The following is an 11,718-nucleotide window of genomic DNA, read 5'->3' as shown; positions in this document are numbered from 1 at the left end:
ATTAGGTAGGCGGAGTAGACAGAACAGAATTCTGGGAGAAAGAAATCCGAGTCAGGCAGTCGCCATGATTCTCCCACCTGACACAGACGCAGGTTAAGATCTTTCCTGGTAAGCCACACCTCGTGGTGTTACACTGATTATTAAATATGGGTTAAAGCAAGATGTGAGAATTAGCCAATAAGAGGCTAGAACTAATGGGCCAGGCAGTGTTTAAAAGAATACGATTTGTGTGTTGTTATTTCAGAACATAAGCTAACCAGGCTGGTGCGGAAGCTCGGTGGCGGGAAGCGGCCCGCTGCTCCTCTTACTACAGAGCCTCAAATGTGGCTGCTGCAACTGAGTCTGCAAACACTAAATCTGTGTGCGCTATGTCAAAGAACTCACTTGTGTAAACACCTATTAGAACCCTCCACAATAATACCCAGGGTACGGCAAAACAGGGCCTTAGCAGGACCCTTGCCAGTGTTACTATCAGAAAAGAGCCTTTTGAAAAGAATTACTATGATCACAACCAGTTGTATATCCATCCTCAGGACACAAAAAGAGATAAGGCACCATCAAGAAGTATAACATCTGAAGGTGTAGCCAGGACTAATTTGTCTAATACCAGACTGCTATAAAAGTCAAAATAAAAAGAGTGAGACCCGATTTCAAGAATAAATTAAAATTAAAATAACTGTTTTCTTTGTGTGTCAAAGTGGTTTATGCTGTTTACTGATTTGAATGAGTTTCACAATTCGGTCTTTTTATTCTTCACTATATCCACTGATTTCAAACCCAAGGACAGAGGCCCTGGATTAGGATCTTGACAGTGTCCTCAATCTGAGTCACTGATAAACTTCACGCTGTGAAAGAGAATCTGAAAATATCTGAGAAGCTCTCCAAGCAAAGCACAGTCATCTACATGGGGCCTGGATGTGGAAAGATGAGGTCTTTTCCTGAAAACTGGTGTGCAGTGGGGATTGACGGAAAAGGCTTGAGGTAAACCTATTGCTGTGGGGTTGTGCCCACTTGATGAGATACACTGGCAGGCTGCTGAAGCTGCGCCTGCTGTGGATGGAGCGCAGAGTCACCAAGAGTCCAGTATTCTTCGTCAGGTATCCATTCAGCCAGCATTGACTGGAGCCATTCATCCCAGTGTTGCAGAAAGGCAAAGTCTGTCTGGTCCAGTTCCCGAAAGTGTTGATTGACGGCTGGAGCCTGAGTAGAACTGTCTAAGGGTGGGACAGCCGAACCACTGCTCTCCCCAGGATCTTGCCGTCTTTCTTGGATTTGAAGACATAAAGGAGTCTGAGTGTGGAAGCCCTCCTCTCCTGGAGTTACTACCGGTGATAAGTGGCCAATACATGCTGAGGAATTTTGACCATCACCCCTTCCCTGTACCCCCTGGGAGGGCTGTGGTCCTGTGGTCCTTGACAACTGCTTCTGATGGCCCTTGGAGAGATTCGAAGGACCAGATGGTGTGTGGGGTGGAGAAAGAGCTATTGTAACTGACAAGCGGCTGGTGAGAGTTTTGGAAGGAGCAGGTTGATCAGTAGTCTTCAGGGCAGGGCACTGGCTGTTCTGGGATAGCTGAGCAGTTGCCTGAGTGCCCTGTTTGGGACCTGGATGCCGAGCTCTCCGGTTCTGAAACCATATCTAAAACATGCACACACACACACACACACACACACACACACACACACACACACACACACACAGAGAGAGAGAGAGAGAGAGAGAGAGAGAGAGAGAGAGAGAGAGTCTTTAATAACAGAAGTAATTCCACCTGTTTCTTACCATTTGCTAAGCAGAATAATAACAGTGACAAGGACCATACCTTTCAAATGCAGGCTCTTGGTACTTTATTTCCTCCAACTAGACCCCCCCGCCATTCCATATTTCTACCATGTCCCAACAATCCATTAATATTTCGAATAGATTCTTTGCAGTGATCAGCTCAGAGGTCTTCTGCTCTAATGTGCTCTGGGAATGCCTCATCTCACCAACACACGGGGAGATGAGCTTCACTAATCTTCAGTGTTTCTCAATCCCATTACATTGACAATCAAGATTAAGTAAATCATGTCACATGGCCATGGGTAAAAATAACACTATGGTTGAAAACATGGATTTAGAATCTACCCCCTTTGGTTCCCAGCCCTGATTTAGAAAACAAGTTCTCAAAAGCAGGGTGATTTCTGCTCACCAAGGAGCATCTAAGAAAATGGAACTTCCAGAGGGCATGGAAGCACAATGGCTGGTAGGATTGTCTAAGGACATACTTTAGAAGCACGCTTATCAATCTCCATAATATACAAAGAGCGGGGATTTTCAAACCATGCAGGCAGTGTTCTAAATTTCTCAGGATACAATAAGAGATGAGCTGAAAGCTAGGCATGCAGACATCCCAAGCACAGAGGGTCTGGATGCTAACTAACACCCTAATACACAGGACAACACCCTTATCCTCTGGTACTGAATTTTCAGTAGTTCTGAGGATTAGAAACACTAACAAAGATTGCATTCTCAAAACAAGTGTGACTTTCCAGCTTTCCCAATCTCACCTAGCTGTTTTCACTTTTCTCTCTCCCTCCTTCCCTCCCACCTTCCTTTCCTTCCACCCTCCGTCCCTCCCTCCCTCCTTCCCTTCCTCCTTCCCTCCCTCCTTCCCTCCCTCCTTCCCTGTCTTCCTCCATTCCTTTCTTCTTTCCCTGGTTTTTTGAAACAGGGTTTCTCAGTGTAACAGTCCTGGCTGTCCTGGAACTCAATTTGTAGAACAGGTTGGCCTCGAACTCACAGAGATCCACCTGCTTCTGCCTCCCAAGCACTGGGATTAAAGGTGTGCACCACAACCACACAGCTAATAGTTATTGCTTATTTCCTATGCTCCCACAGGTCTGAGCTGTTTTTCAGAGTGTCTACATCTCATACCTAGAACAGAGGGGACAACCCCAGTCCAGCAACAGCTTGCATAGGACAAATGACGGCCAGAGACAAAGACCCTGTGCGACATACATGAATTCTGGATTCCGGGATGCCTGTTTGTTGAGCCAGTTTTTCCCTGGTAGCAATCCCAGGGAATCGATTCTTCTCAAAAGCTTCAATTAGAATATCAGTCTGAAATTGTGAGAAACATGTCCGTCTCCTCCTAGCTTCTTTAACTACTGAAAACATAGGCAAACAACAGGGTTTGCAAATCAGTTTTCACATTCAAACTTGAAAAAAAAGCAACATTTTGAATATTGTTCTGACTACTTTTACTCTTGGAATATGCTCCACCTTATACTACCAAAGAACTCTTTAATCTATCTTGTCCCTGAGATGAACCCCCAGAGGCGACAGATACAGCATCACCAAACAGCAACAGAAACAAGGAAAGGGAAGCTTTTCTTGCTAAGAGACCCATTTCTGTAGCCCAGGCTAGACTCAGACTCTCTAAGTAACCAGAGATTACCCTGGGTTTCCTTGATCCCCTATCTTTCACCTCCCAAGGTTGGGATTACAGTCACTATCCAGTGAGATAATGTTTGTATCTCTGACCCTAGCATGCTCAGAATACAATAGGTCCCTGGTCTAAGCTTTCTCTATAGAATATTTCCCCATAGCACACAGTTCTTTACATTCCCAAGGAAATCAATGGAGAGGTTGTATTTGAACTTGTGGGTCTTACCTTTAGGTTTATCCTTTCCCTGGGCTTGGCATTCTTCAAAGCAACATTTAAACTCCACTTGTTTCTTTATTTTTCTGTTCTTCTGAAACCAAGTCTGTTGTGGGGGGAGAAAATGAAGAGAGGGAACACAGGATGAAGCTCAGTCTAGATCACTGCAAATGTCAACTAAACAAACTGATTGGGCATCTTCCCTGGAGACCATGTCCATAAGAGAAGAGTAGAATTCAGTTATTCATATTGCTATGTTTATCTAAGACACTAACAGGAAACTCCACTCATTCTCCCTCCTGCTCCCCCAACCCCCTACCGCGCGCGCGCACACACACACACACACACACACACACACACACACACACACTTCATCCTTGTTAAGTGCGTAATGTTTTCAATGCTAATTTCTTGGCCCCTCTTTTGAGCAAATATCATTTCACAATGTGCAATACATATAGACTTAATCTTTGAAAATAATTCCCTTAAATAAAAAGGCAGAATTGACACTAATTTCTGATTACAGCTTACACTATTTCACTCCATGGGAAGCCAGAAATAAGGAGACTCCCAGGGATGCTGATGGAGGAAGGTCATTGGCTAATAAAGAAACTGCCTTGGCCCATTTTATTGGTTAGAAGATAGGTGGGTGGAGTAAACAGAACAGAATGCTGGGAGGAAGAGGAAGTGAGCTCAGAGAGGCCATGCTCCCCTCTCCCGGGCAGACACACGCGATGAAGCAAGCCGCCAGGTCAGACATGCTGAATCTTTCCCGGTAAGACCGGTGCTACACAGTTTATTAGAAATGGGTTGATCGGGATATCAGAATTAGCCAGTAAGGGCTAGAGCTAATGGGCCAAGCAGTGTTTAAATGAATACAATTTGTGTGTTATTATTTTGGGGCATAAGCTAGCGAGGCGGCCGGGAGCTGGGTGGCAAAAAGTGGCCCACAGCTCCTACTACAGGATGCCAACATCTAGTTTTAAAACTGTAGCCGGACGGTGGTGGCGCACGCCTTTAATCCCAGCACTCGGGAGGCAGAGTCAGGCGGATCTCTGTGAGTTCGAGACCAGCCTGGTCTACAGAGCTAGTTCCAGGACAGGCTCCAAAGCCACAGAGAAACCCTGTCTTGAAAAACCAAAAAAAAAACCTGTTTCCACAGACTGGAGAAATGACTCAGCAGCTAAGAGCACAGGCACATAATTCTCTTCCAGAGGACCTGAGTTCAATTCCCAGCCACATCAGGTGGTTCACAACCCCCAGTAAACACAGCTCACAGATACATACATACTTAAAATAATAAAGGTAAGTTTAAAAAGCCATATGCACCGCTATAATTAAATTTATTTGCACTTGTCCTCTCGAAGGAGAACTGTGGGGGTTTTGGTTTTCTTGTTTTCTTGGGTGGGGTTGTTGCTGGTGTTTTAGTTATTTCTGAGTATTTTCTTTGGACTGATAATTCACTCTAGCATTTACAGCCTTATGACAACCACTATCAGCTGAGTTGTTAGGCATAGCTAAAACACCAATTTCAAGTTTTGTTCTCAAAACTCCTCATGTTTTCCAGATTCAGCATTGAAAATAAGTTTTCAAATTAAAGCCTTATGAACAGCTGGACGCTTCCAACTAATGAGTAGGTATAAACGTTCTCAGGAGCGACCAACACCCTGCAAGGTTCAGAACTTTTCCATCAGTTCAAGTCTCTTGGGTACCCAGCCACCAGGTGTGCCCACATGGAACAATTTCATTAGCATTATTTGTGCCAACCATCTCCCATACCTGGATAGTTTATCAGGACGTAAGAAAATTTTCCTTTCTCCAGGATTCCCAAAGAGTCAAGTCATTATATCAAATGATTATTCATCAAGTATAAAAACCTGAACTAATTTTCTCACCTCTAAAAGTTTTTCTTCACTGGTTTAAATACCAATCCACTTGATAAAATTATACAACGTACTACTCTAGTTCACCTTTGTCTATCACATCAGCAATTTTATTAAAATAAACCATATAGAATTTTACACAAAGCTTTTATGTAAAGGGCATTTGAGATTATAAAAGAAGGAGGGAGAAGAGAGGGAACAAGAAGAAGGAAGAGAGAGAGAGAGCTATGGTGGCACACCTTTACCCCAGCATTAAAGAGGTAGAGGCAGGCAGTTTTCTTAGTTCTAAGACATAGCTAGCTTGGTCTACATAGTAAGATGTTGTCTCAAGGAAGGAAGGAAGGAAGGAAGAAGGGAGGGAGGGAGGAAAGGAGGGAGGGAGAGAGAGAGGGAGGTAGGGAGGGAGAGAAGGAGGGAGAGAGGGAGGGAGGGAGGGAGGGAGGGAGGAAAAGAGGGAGGGAGGGAGGGAGGAAAAGAGGAAGGGAGGGAGGGAGGAAAAGAGGGAGGGAAGCAGAAGATGTCCAAAGGGACTGGGAGGGGAATAAGAAAAGAAATCCAAAGAAGATGATTCAGATTTAAAAAAATAATTATCTAGTCCATGGTGGCACACGCCTTTAATCTCAGCACTCAGGAGGCAGAGGCGGCAGGCGGATCTCTGTGAGTTCAAGGCCAGCCTGATCTACAGGAGCTAGTTCCAGGACAGGCTCCAGAACTACAGAGAAACCCTGTCTCAAAAAAATAAAAATAATAAACTAATAAATAAGTGAGAAAAGAATAAAGGATAAAATAGTACTAACCTACAAACCATAAATTTTCATGAGGTCTTAACTTCCCTATATTTTCACAGATGTTAATTTAATCCCTCATTACTATTCTGATGACATAATCTCTGACATTCTGTAATTCTCAAGATAATGATTTCATTATCTCCCATGGGGAAACCATGAACTGGTTATCCTTTCCCACCAGTGCAGGCTCACAAACAATATTTCCTTCAATAAAACATGTTATTTCTGTTTTATCTTCCCAATACATATGGAATAAACTTAGAAAAATATCGCCCACCTATGAGACTTGCCCAGGGGAATTTAGCCTAGCTTTGCTCTTCACCTTGACTCAGACAGAGAGAGGACAGGGGCCTAATGCCTACCATAATTTGAGACTCTGAGATGCCCAATTCCTTAGCCAGATGTCCTCTTGTAGCTAAATCTGGATTAGGATTCTTCTCAAACCATGCATGAAGAGTGTTCTTTTGGTTCTGGTTCAGAATCATTCTCTTTCTCCGAGCTTCTTTTTCCAGTAGGCCTAGCAAAGAAAGACAGGTGAAAATGTGAGAAGGACATCTTTTCTGGCATGAGCTCCCGCCATGTCTGCTCCATGCTGAAAGCCCAGACACACAATGATGATTATGTGTTTTTAATTTAGTGATATCGTTTTGTTTTTGTTTTTTATCGAAACAGGATATCTCTGTGTAGCTTTGGCTGTCCTGAAACTCACTCTGTAGAGCCAGCTGGCCTTGAACTCACAGAGATCCTCCTGCCTCTGCCTCCCCGGTGTTGGGATCAAAGGCGTGCTCCACCACCACCCAGCTAGGAATGTATCTTAAGCCATGCCAATAAGACATGCACAGATATAAATATGAATTTTAGAAGAGATGATAATCATATTAGAATAAAAGCAAGAAATTACAGAAATTCCCACAATGGTAGATGAAAATAGAAAGTAGTGGGAATTAGAAACATGGAAATTAATAAAACAAGTACATAAGTTTTAAAAATTGAAAGGTTAAAAGATTGAAAGGTTAGATTATTATACAAAATTTGAACTTTGGGATAAATGACATGGTTTTAATAAAATGAAACATTAGATATTTAATTTTCTCTTTATCCAAAGTGTCAACTTAAATATTCTAAGTAGTCTCCTTTTAAAAACAAAAAACCCTGTTATTGTAAATTACAAGTTCCAAGAATTTCAAAACACTCATCTATCAACCCACCCAAAATGTCAGTAAAATCCCGCTCTCTTGCCTTTCCTCAAACAGTGGAAAAATAATGATTGTGATATAAAAGTTTTGAGGTTTGGAAAAACAAAGGAGGCCTTTGGCATCACCACGGAAATAAACAGAGAGAAACATACCAAAAGTGCAGCTTAGATCCATACTGAAGTCACCTGGAACCCAGGAGAGACAGATGAGACAGAGGAGTGGAGTGGCCGGACTGAGTTCACAGAGACACAGTGTTTACAAGAGCCCAGCCTGGCCCACCCACCCCTCAACTACCTGTTGCTTTAATCCCTTCGTTAAATATGCAACAGCACAGTGGCAAATCTTGATTGTCAACTTGATTGGATTAAGAGGTTCCTGGGAGATTGGTGGGCCCCGCCTCTGGGTGTGTCTGGGGTGTTTCCAGACAAGATTAAATCATCAGCAAGTTGAGCTAATCACAGGTTTAACCCTTTGATGGACTGACATTTAGAAGACTCTTGACAGGTGATGAACTGTGAATGCTGGGACTTAGTTGGAGGGTTGCTGAGACTGCGTGACTTTAAAGGCCAGGCCTTGGCCGTGGTGCATTCCTGTGACTCTCTCTATCTCTACTACCTTAGTTCCAAGAGAAACAGCCTCAGATTCACTGCCTTGATGCTCTGCCTGATCAGGTCCCCAGCTGTGGAGTCCGCTAACCACAGACAGACCCTCTGAACCAGAGAGCAAGAAGTGAATTCTTCTTCCTTCAAATTGTCTCTCTGGGACACTTGTTAGAGCAATGTGAAATTTGACTAACACATCCACAGAAGAGAAATTTGAAGTAATTATTTACACAAAGAAATCAAATTTGGAGAAAAAAAATACCAATTCTTCTGGGTAATTTTGCATCTATCTTAATATCATATAAATGTATGGTTTCATTTCTGAGCTCTCTAGATTGTGCCTGTATATTATTTCATCTTTTTCATTATTTGCTGTGCTCAGAATGGAACCCAGTCTCACGCATGATAAGAGGAGAGAGCCAACCCTCACAAAATGTCTTCTGACCTCCATATAGCATGGCAGGGACGTGCCCACCTTATACATACATAAATAAATAACAACTTTATATAACCACATTCAACGTATGGTAAGAAAAAAACTGAACGTCACCCAAGAACCTTCTCCTTCTGAGTACATGTGTTCCGGGGAGAGTTACAGAAAGTTAGAAATATGATCTGTTGTTGCTTTTTATTTGCACCGAAGAATAGCTTAGATTAGACATAGGCATGTCAAGTCAGTGTAACTGTTGTAACTCTGGGGAAAGTAACAGTGGAATTAAAACTGCTAGTGAGAGATCATTTCAGCTGTCTCTGTTGCTAAAGAAAAAGATAGTTCATGCTTTAGAAAGGCTGGTAGACTCAGGGCCTCTGAGAAACAAGCTGTCGCAGTTACTTTTTCAGCTGAGATAAAATACCCCGATGAAAAGCAGTGTGAGGAAGGAAGGGTTCGGTTAGGCTCGCAGTTCCAGGCACAGCAGAAGCAGGGCGGTCACGGCAGAAGGAGCCTGCAGCAGCTGGTCGTACTGTTTCCCAAGTCAGGAAGCAGACAACCAAGGATGTCTCTGCTCAGCTAGCTTTCTCCTTTTTAGCGCAGTCTGAGACCCAAGCCCAAGCCCCAGGAAAGGAGGGCCTGTTTTGAAAGTGGGTCTTCCCACCCCCCTTAACCTAATCAAGATTAACTTGCAGGTGTGCCAGGAGGCTTACCTCCAGGTGAGCCGGTACCCTGTAGAGGTGATGATAATTTTTACCCATCACCCACATCTCCACCAATCCTATAAAAGCTAGGTAGTCACCGCAGTGTGTCCATTCCACCAGCAGGGTTTCTAGCTTGTTTTACATTCTAGTCAGACATTAATCTTAAAAAATTGTTGGCTGAACACTTGACATTGTCAATTTTCTGTAGACTGTAGCAAAAGTCACGTTTCAATATGCATGTATTGTTAAAAATATGTTTTGTTGACAGGATATGTTCTTGTGGCTCGCCATAAAATCCATTGTTGTCTTCACTTAAAATATTTGCAATAACAAAGAAAAGAAAACAGACAATAAGTTGGGAGTCCCTGTAGCTAAATAAAATCAGTTGCATTAATTAAACTTTGGGCAGTGTGTTACAGATGTCTGTGTATGAGACCAGTTTTAGTTCCAAAACAGCCACGTGACTAAACTAATGAAAAAATACTTGAGCAGAAAAAAATCCTATCTCGACCCACAGTATCTTACCCATATGGTAAAGAGGAGACCCAGTAGCCCCTCATCCCCCCCCCCCCATGTATTTGCAAACTAAGCAGAGATGGAGATCTAGTCTAGGCGTTCCAGTCAGGCAGCAGAAATTACCTAATTAGGGGAATCGCCTCTGAAACTGCAGGATGTGAAAAACACCTCTCCAGCAGCAACTTGGTGTCCCACTGATACCACCTCGTCCTCTTCATCGTCTCCTCCTCTCCCCACTCCACATACCCCCTTCCCCCACTGTATCAAAAGAGAAAAAAATGTTTGCTTTCTGAAATAAAATGGCGGATTGGACGCTTCCTACAGGCAACCCCGGGACAAAAGAGTCAGGATAACAAAGACAGGGTAACAAATACTGTGTTTTCCCAAGAAAGAAAGAAAGGAAAAGCATCAAAAACAGGTGACAGGACAGATGAAAAAGGATGGGAAAATACAAAGGCTAGCTAGGACAAAGACAAGAAGAAGCAATCTATAGCCCCAATCCCCGCAGAGGAGCAGGAGCCCCAACCACGTGTAAGCGTGCCAGCTCTAGTGACAAAAGACTGGCAGTCCCAGCAGCAGGATAAACCCACAGTTCTCACAAGCCTTAATCCAGTGGGGGAGGGGAGATAATGCTTCCTCCGGTGGGGACCCGCTAGGGGCGGGAAAGAAATCTTGCATCCAGTCCCTGCATCCAAAGCCCTATCCAACCCGGTATTTCAGAAGTGCAGTGCTATACCAGGTGCCTGGTCGAGAAAGGACCTATTGTTTGAGACGAGGCTACTATGGGACTCCGAAAACAAGGAACAGTAGTCACAAGTCAGCGAAGGTGGGGCCACTCTGCAACAAAAGCTACCAGGCGCAGATGCAAAGAGGAAGGGTCTGACGTGGGCCGGCTGTGAAGTTTTAGGGGCGGGAGCTCAGCGGGGGTGCCCCCTCCCTGAGAACTGAGAGCGGGGGTCCCCACACACAGCCAGCGGGTCCCAGCAAAGACACGGAGAGATCCAAGTCCCGGCTGGCGGATTCCTTGGCCTCTGGAGTTGCTTCTAGTCTGCCACGTAATGAAAGAAAACACCAAGAGCCCAGAGCTGGCAGATGGCTCTATTTCCAACAGAGAGGCTTGCTGCTGGGCTGGGGCTGCGTGCCCGAAAACAGGCAGACAGCTTGTCATCCTCTCCCGGTGCAAAAACCAGCACTCCTTGATTCCCTTCCGATACACTCTTGGACACCTCTAGGCTTGGACATTTGCCACTGCTGGGTGTACAAATTTAAGTGTGTGTGTGTGGGGGGGGGAGGTGTTCTATGGATTGAGAACCTGCCTGACCCACAACCCGCAAAGTTTACTGTGGTCAGCTACAGTCCTCAGGGAAGGGAAACTAAAAGAGTGAATGTATCCCTGACCTCGCAGCCCACCCTTGACTAGGGCAGACCCTCTCTGCATAGGCAGAAGGCTTTTCAACAGGTTTCAGCACTGACACATGACACTCCCTCCACCTGGCAGACTCTAGTACTAAATGAACCCTGAAGGAAGTTTGGGGTTTCCCCTCACGTTTTTCTTTTTGCTATATTATATTTTTACTTTATTTTATTGAAATTTTTATTTAAAAATTATTTTAATTTTTGCTCCTTTTTATCCTTAACTTTTCTTAATACTTTAAATTTTTAATTCATATTTATATCCTTATCATTTTCCTCATATTCCTTTCTCATCTCTTAACCTCATTTCATCTCTTTTCCCTTTTAGTTGCCCCTCCTAATTTTCTTTTTTTCTTTGGTTTTTCCAGACAGGGTTTCCCTGTAGCTTTGGAGCCTGTCCTGGAACTAGCTCTTTTTTTTTTTTTTTTTTTTTTTTTTTTTTTCGAGACAGGGTAGCTTTTTGGTTCCTGTCCTGGAACTAGCTCTTGTAGACCGGGCTGGCCTCAAACTCACAGAGATCCGCCTGCCTCTGCATCCCTAGTGCTG

The 11,718-nt window shown here is 43.8% G+C and overlaps 1 protein-coding gene across 1 annotated transcript; it reads right to left on the bottom strand.

The window, feature by feature from the left end:
• Positions 1 to 987: 987 nt before the first annotated feature.
• On the bottom strand, positions 988 to 7,681 carry LOC121455361 (double homeobox protein B-like). Its single transcript, XM_041663026.1, has 5 exons — positions 7,660 to 7,681; positions 6,674 to 6,828; positions 3,653 to 3,746; positions 2,998 to 3,143; positions 988 to 1,638 (listed from the first exon to the last, which is right to left on the bottom strand). Exons 1-5 carry the CDS (start codon positions 7,679 to 7,681, stop codon positions 988 to 990), a joined length of 1,068 nt encoding a protein of 355 aa, XP_041518960.1.
• Positions 7,682 to 11,718: the final 4,037 nt, after the last annotated feature.

This window comes from Microtus oregoni, unplaced genomic scaffold (assembly GCF_018167655.1).
Source record: "Microtus oregoni isolate MIOR12 unplaced genomic scaffold, Mior012 000013F_ref0000133, whole genome shotgun sequence".
In the NCBI taxonomy this organism is placed as follows: Eukaryota; Metazoa; Chordata; class Mammalia; order Rodentia; family Cricetidae; genus Microtus; species Microtus oregoni.
This window is presented reverse-complemented; position numbering and strand designations above follow the sequence as displayed.

What these genes read in the sequence shown, in the direction of transcription:
- LOC121455361 (XM_041663026.1), bottom strand. Translation starts at nt 7,681, where the DNA reads ATGGATCTAAGCTGCACTTTTG. An exon ending in TCTCAGAGTCTCAAATTATG is followed by an intron (nt 3,747 to 6,673) that starts GTAGGCATTAGG and finishes CCCCCACAACAG; the next exon opens with ACTTGGTTTCAGAAGAACAG. An exon ending in TCCCGGAATCCAGAATTCAT is followed by an intron (nt 1,639 to 2,997) that starts GTATGTCGCACA and finishes TGCATGTTTTAG; the next exon opens with ATATGGTTTCAGAACCGGAG.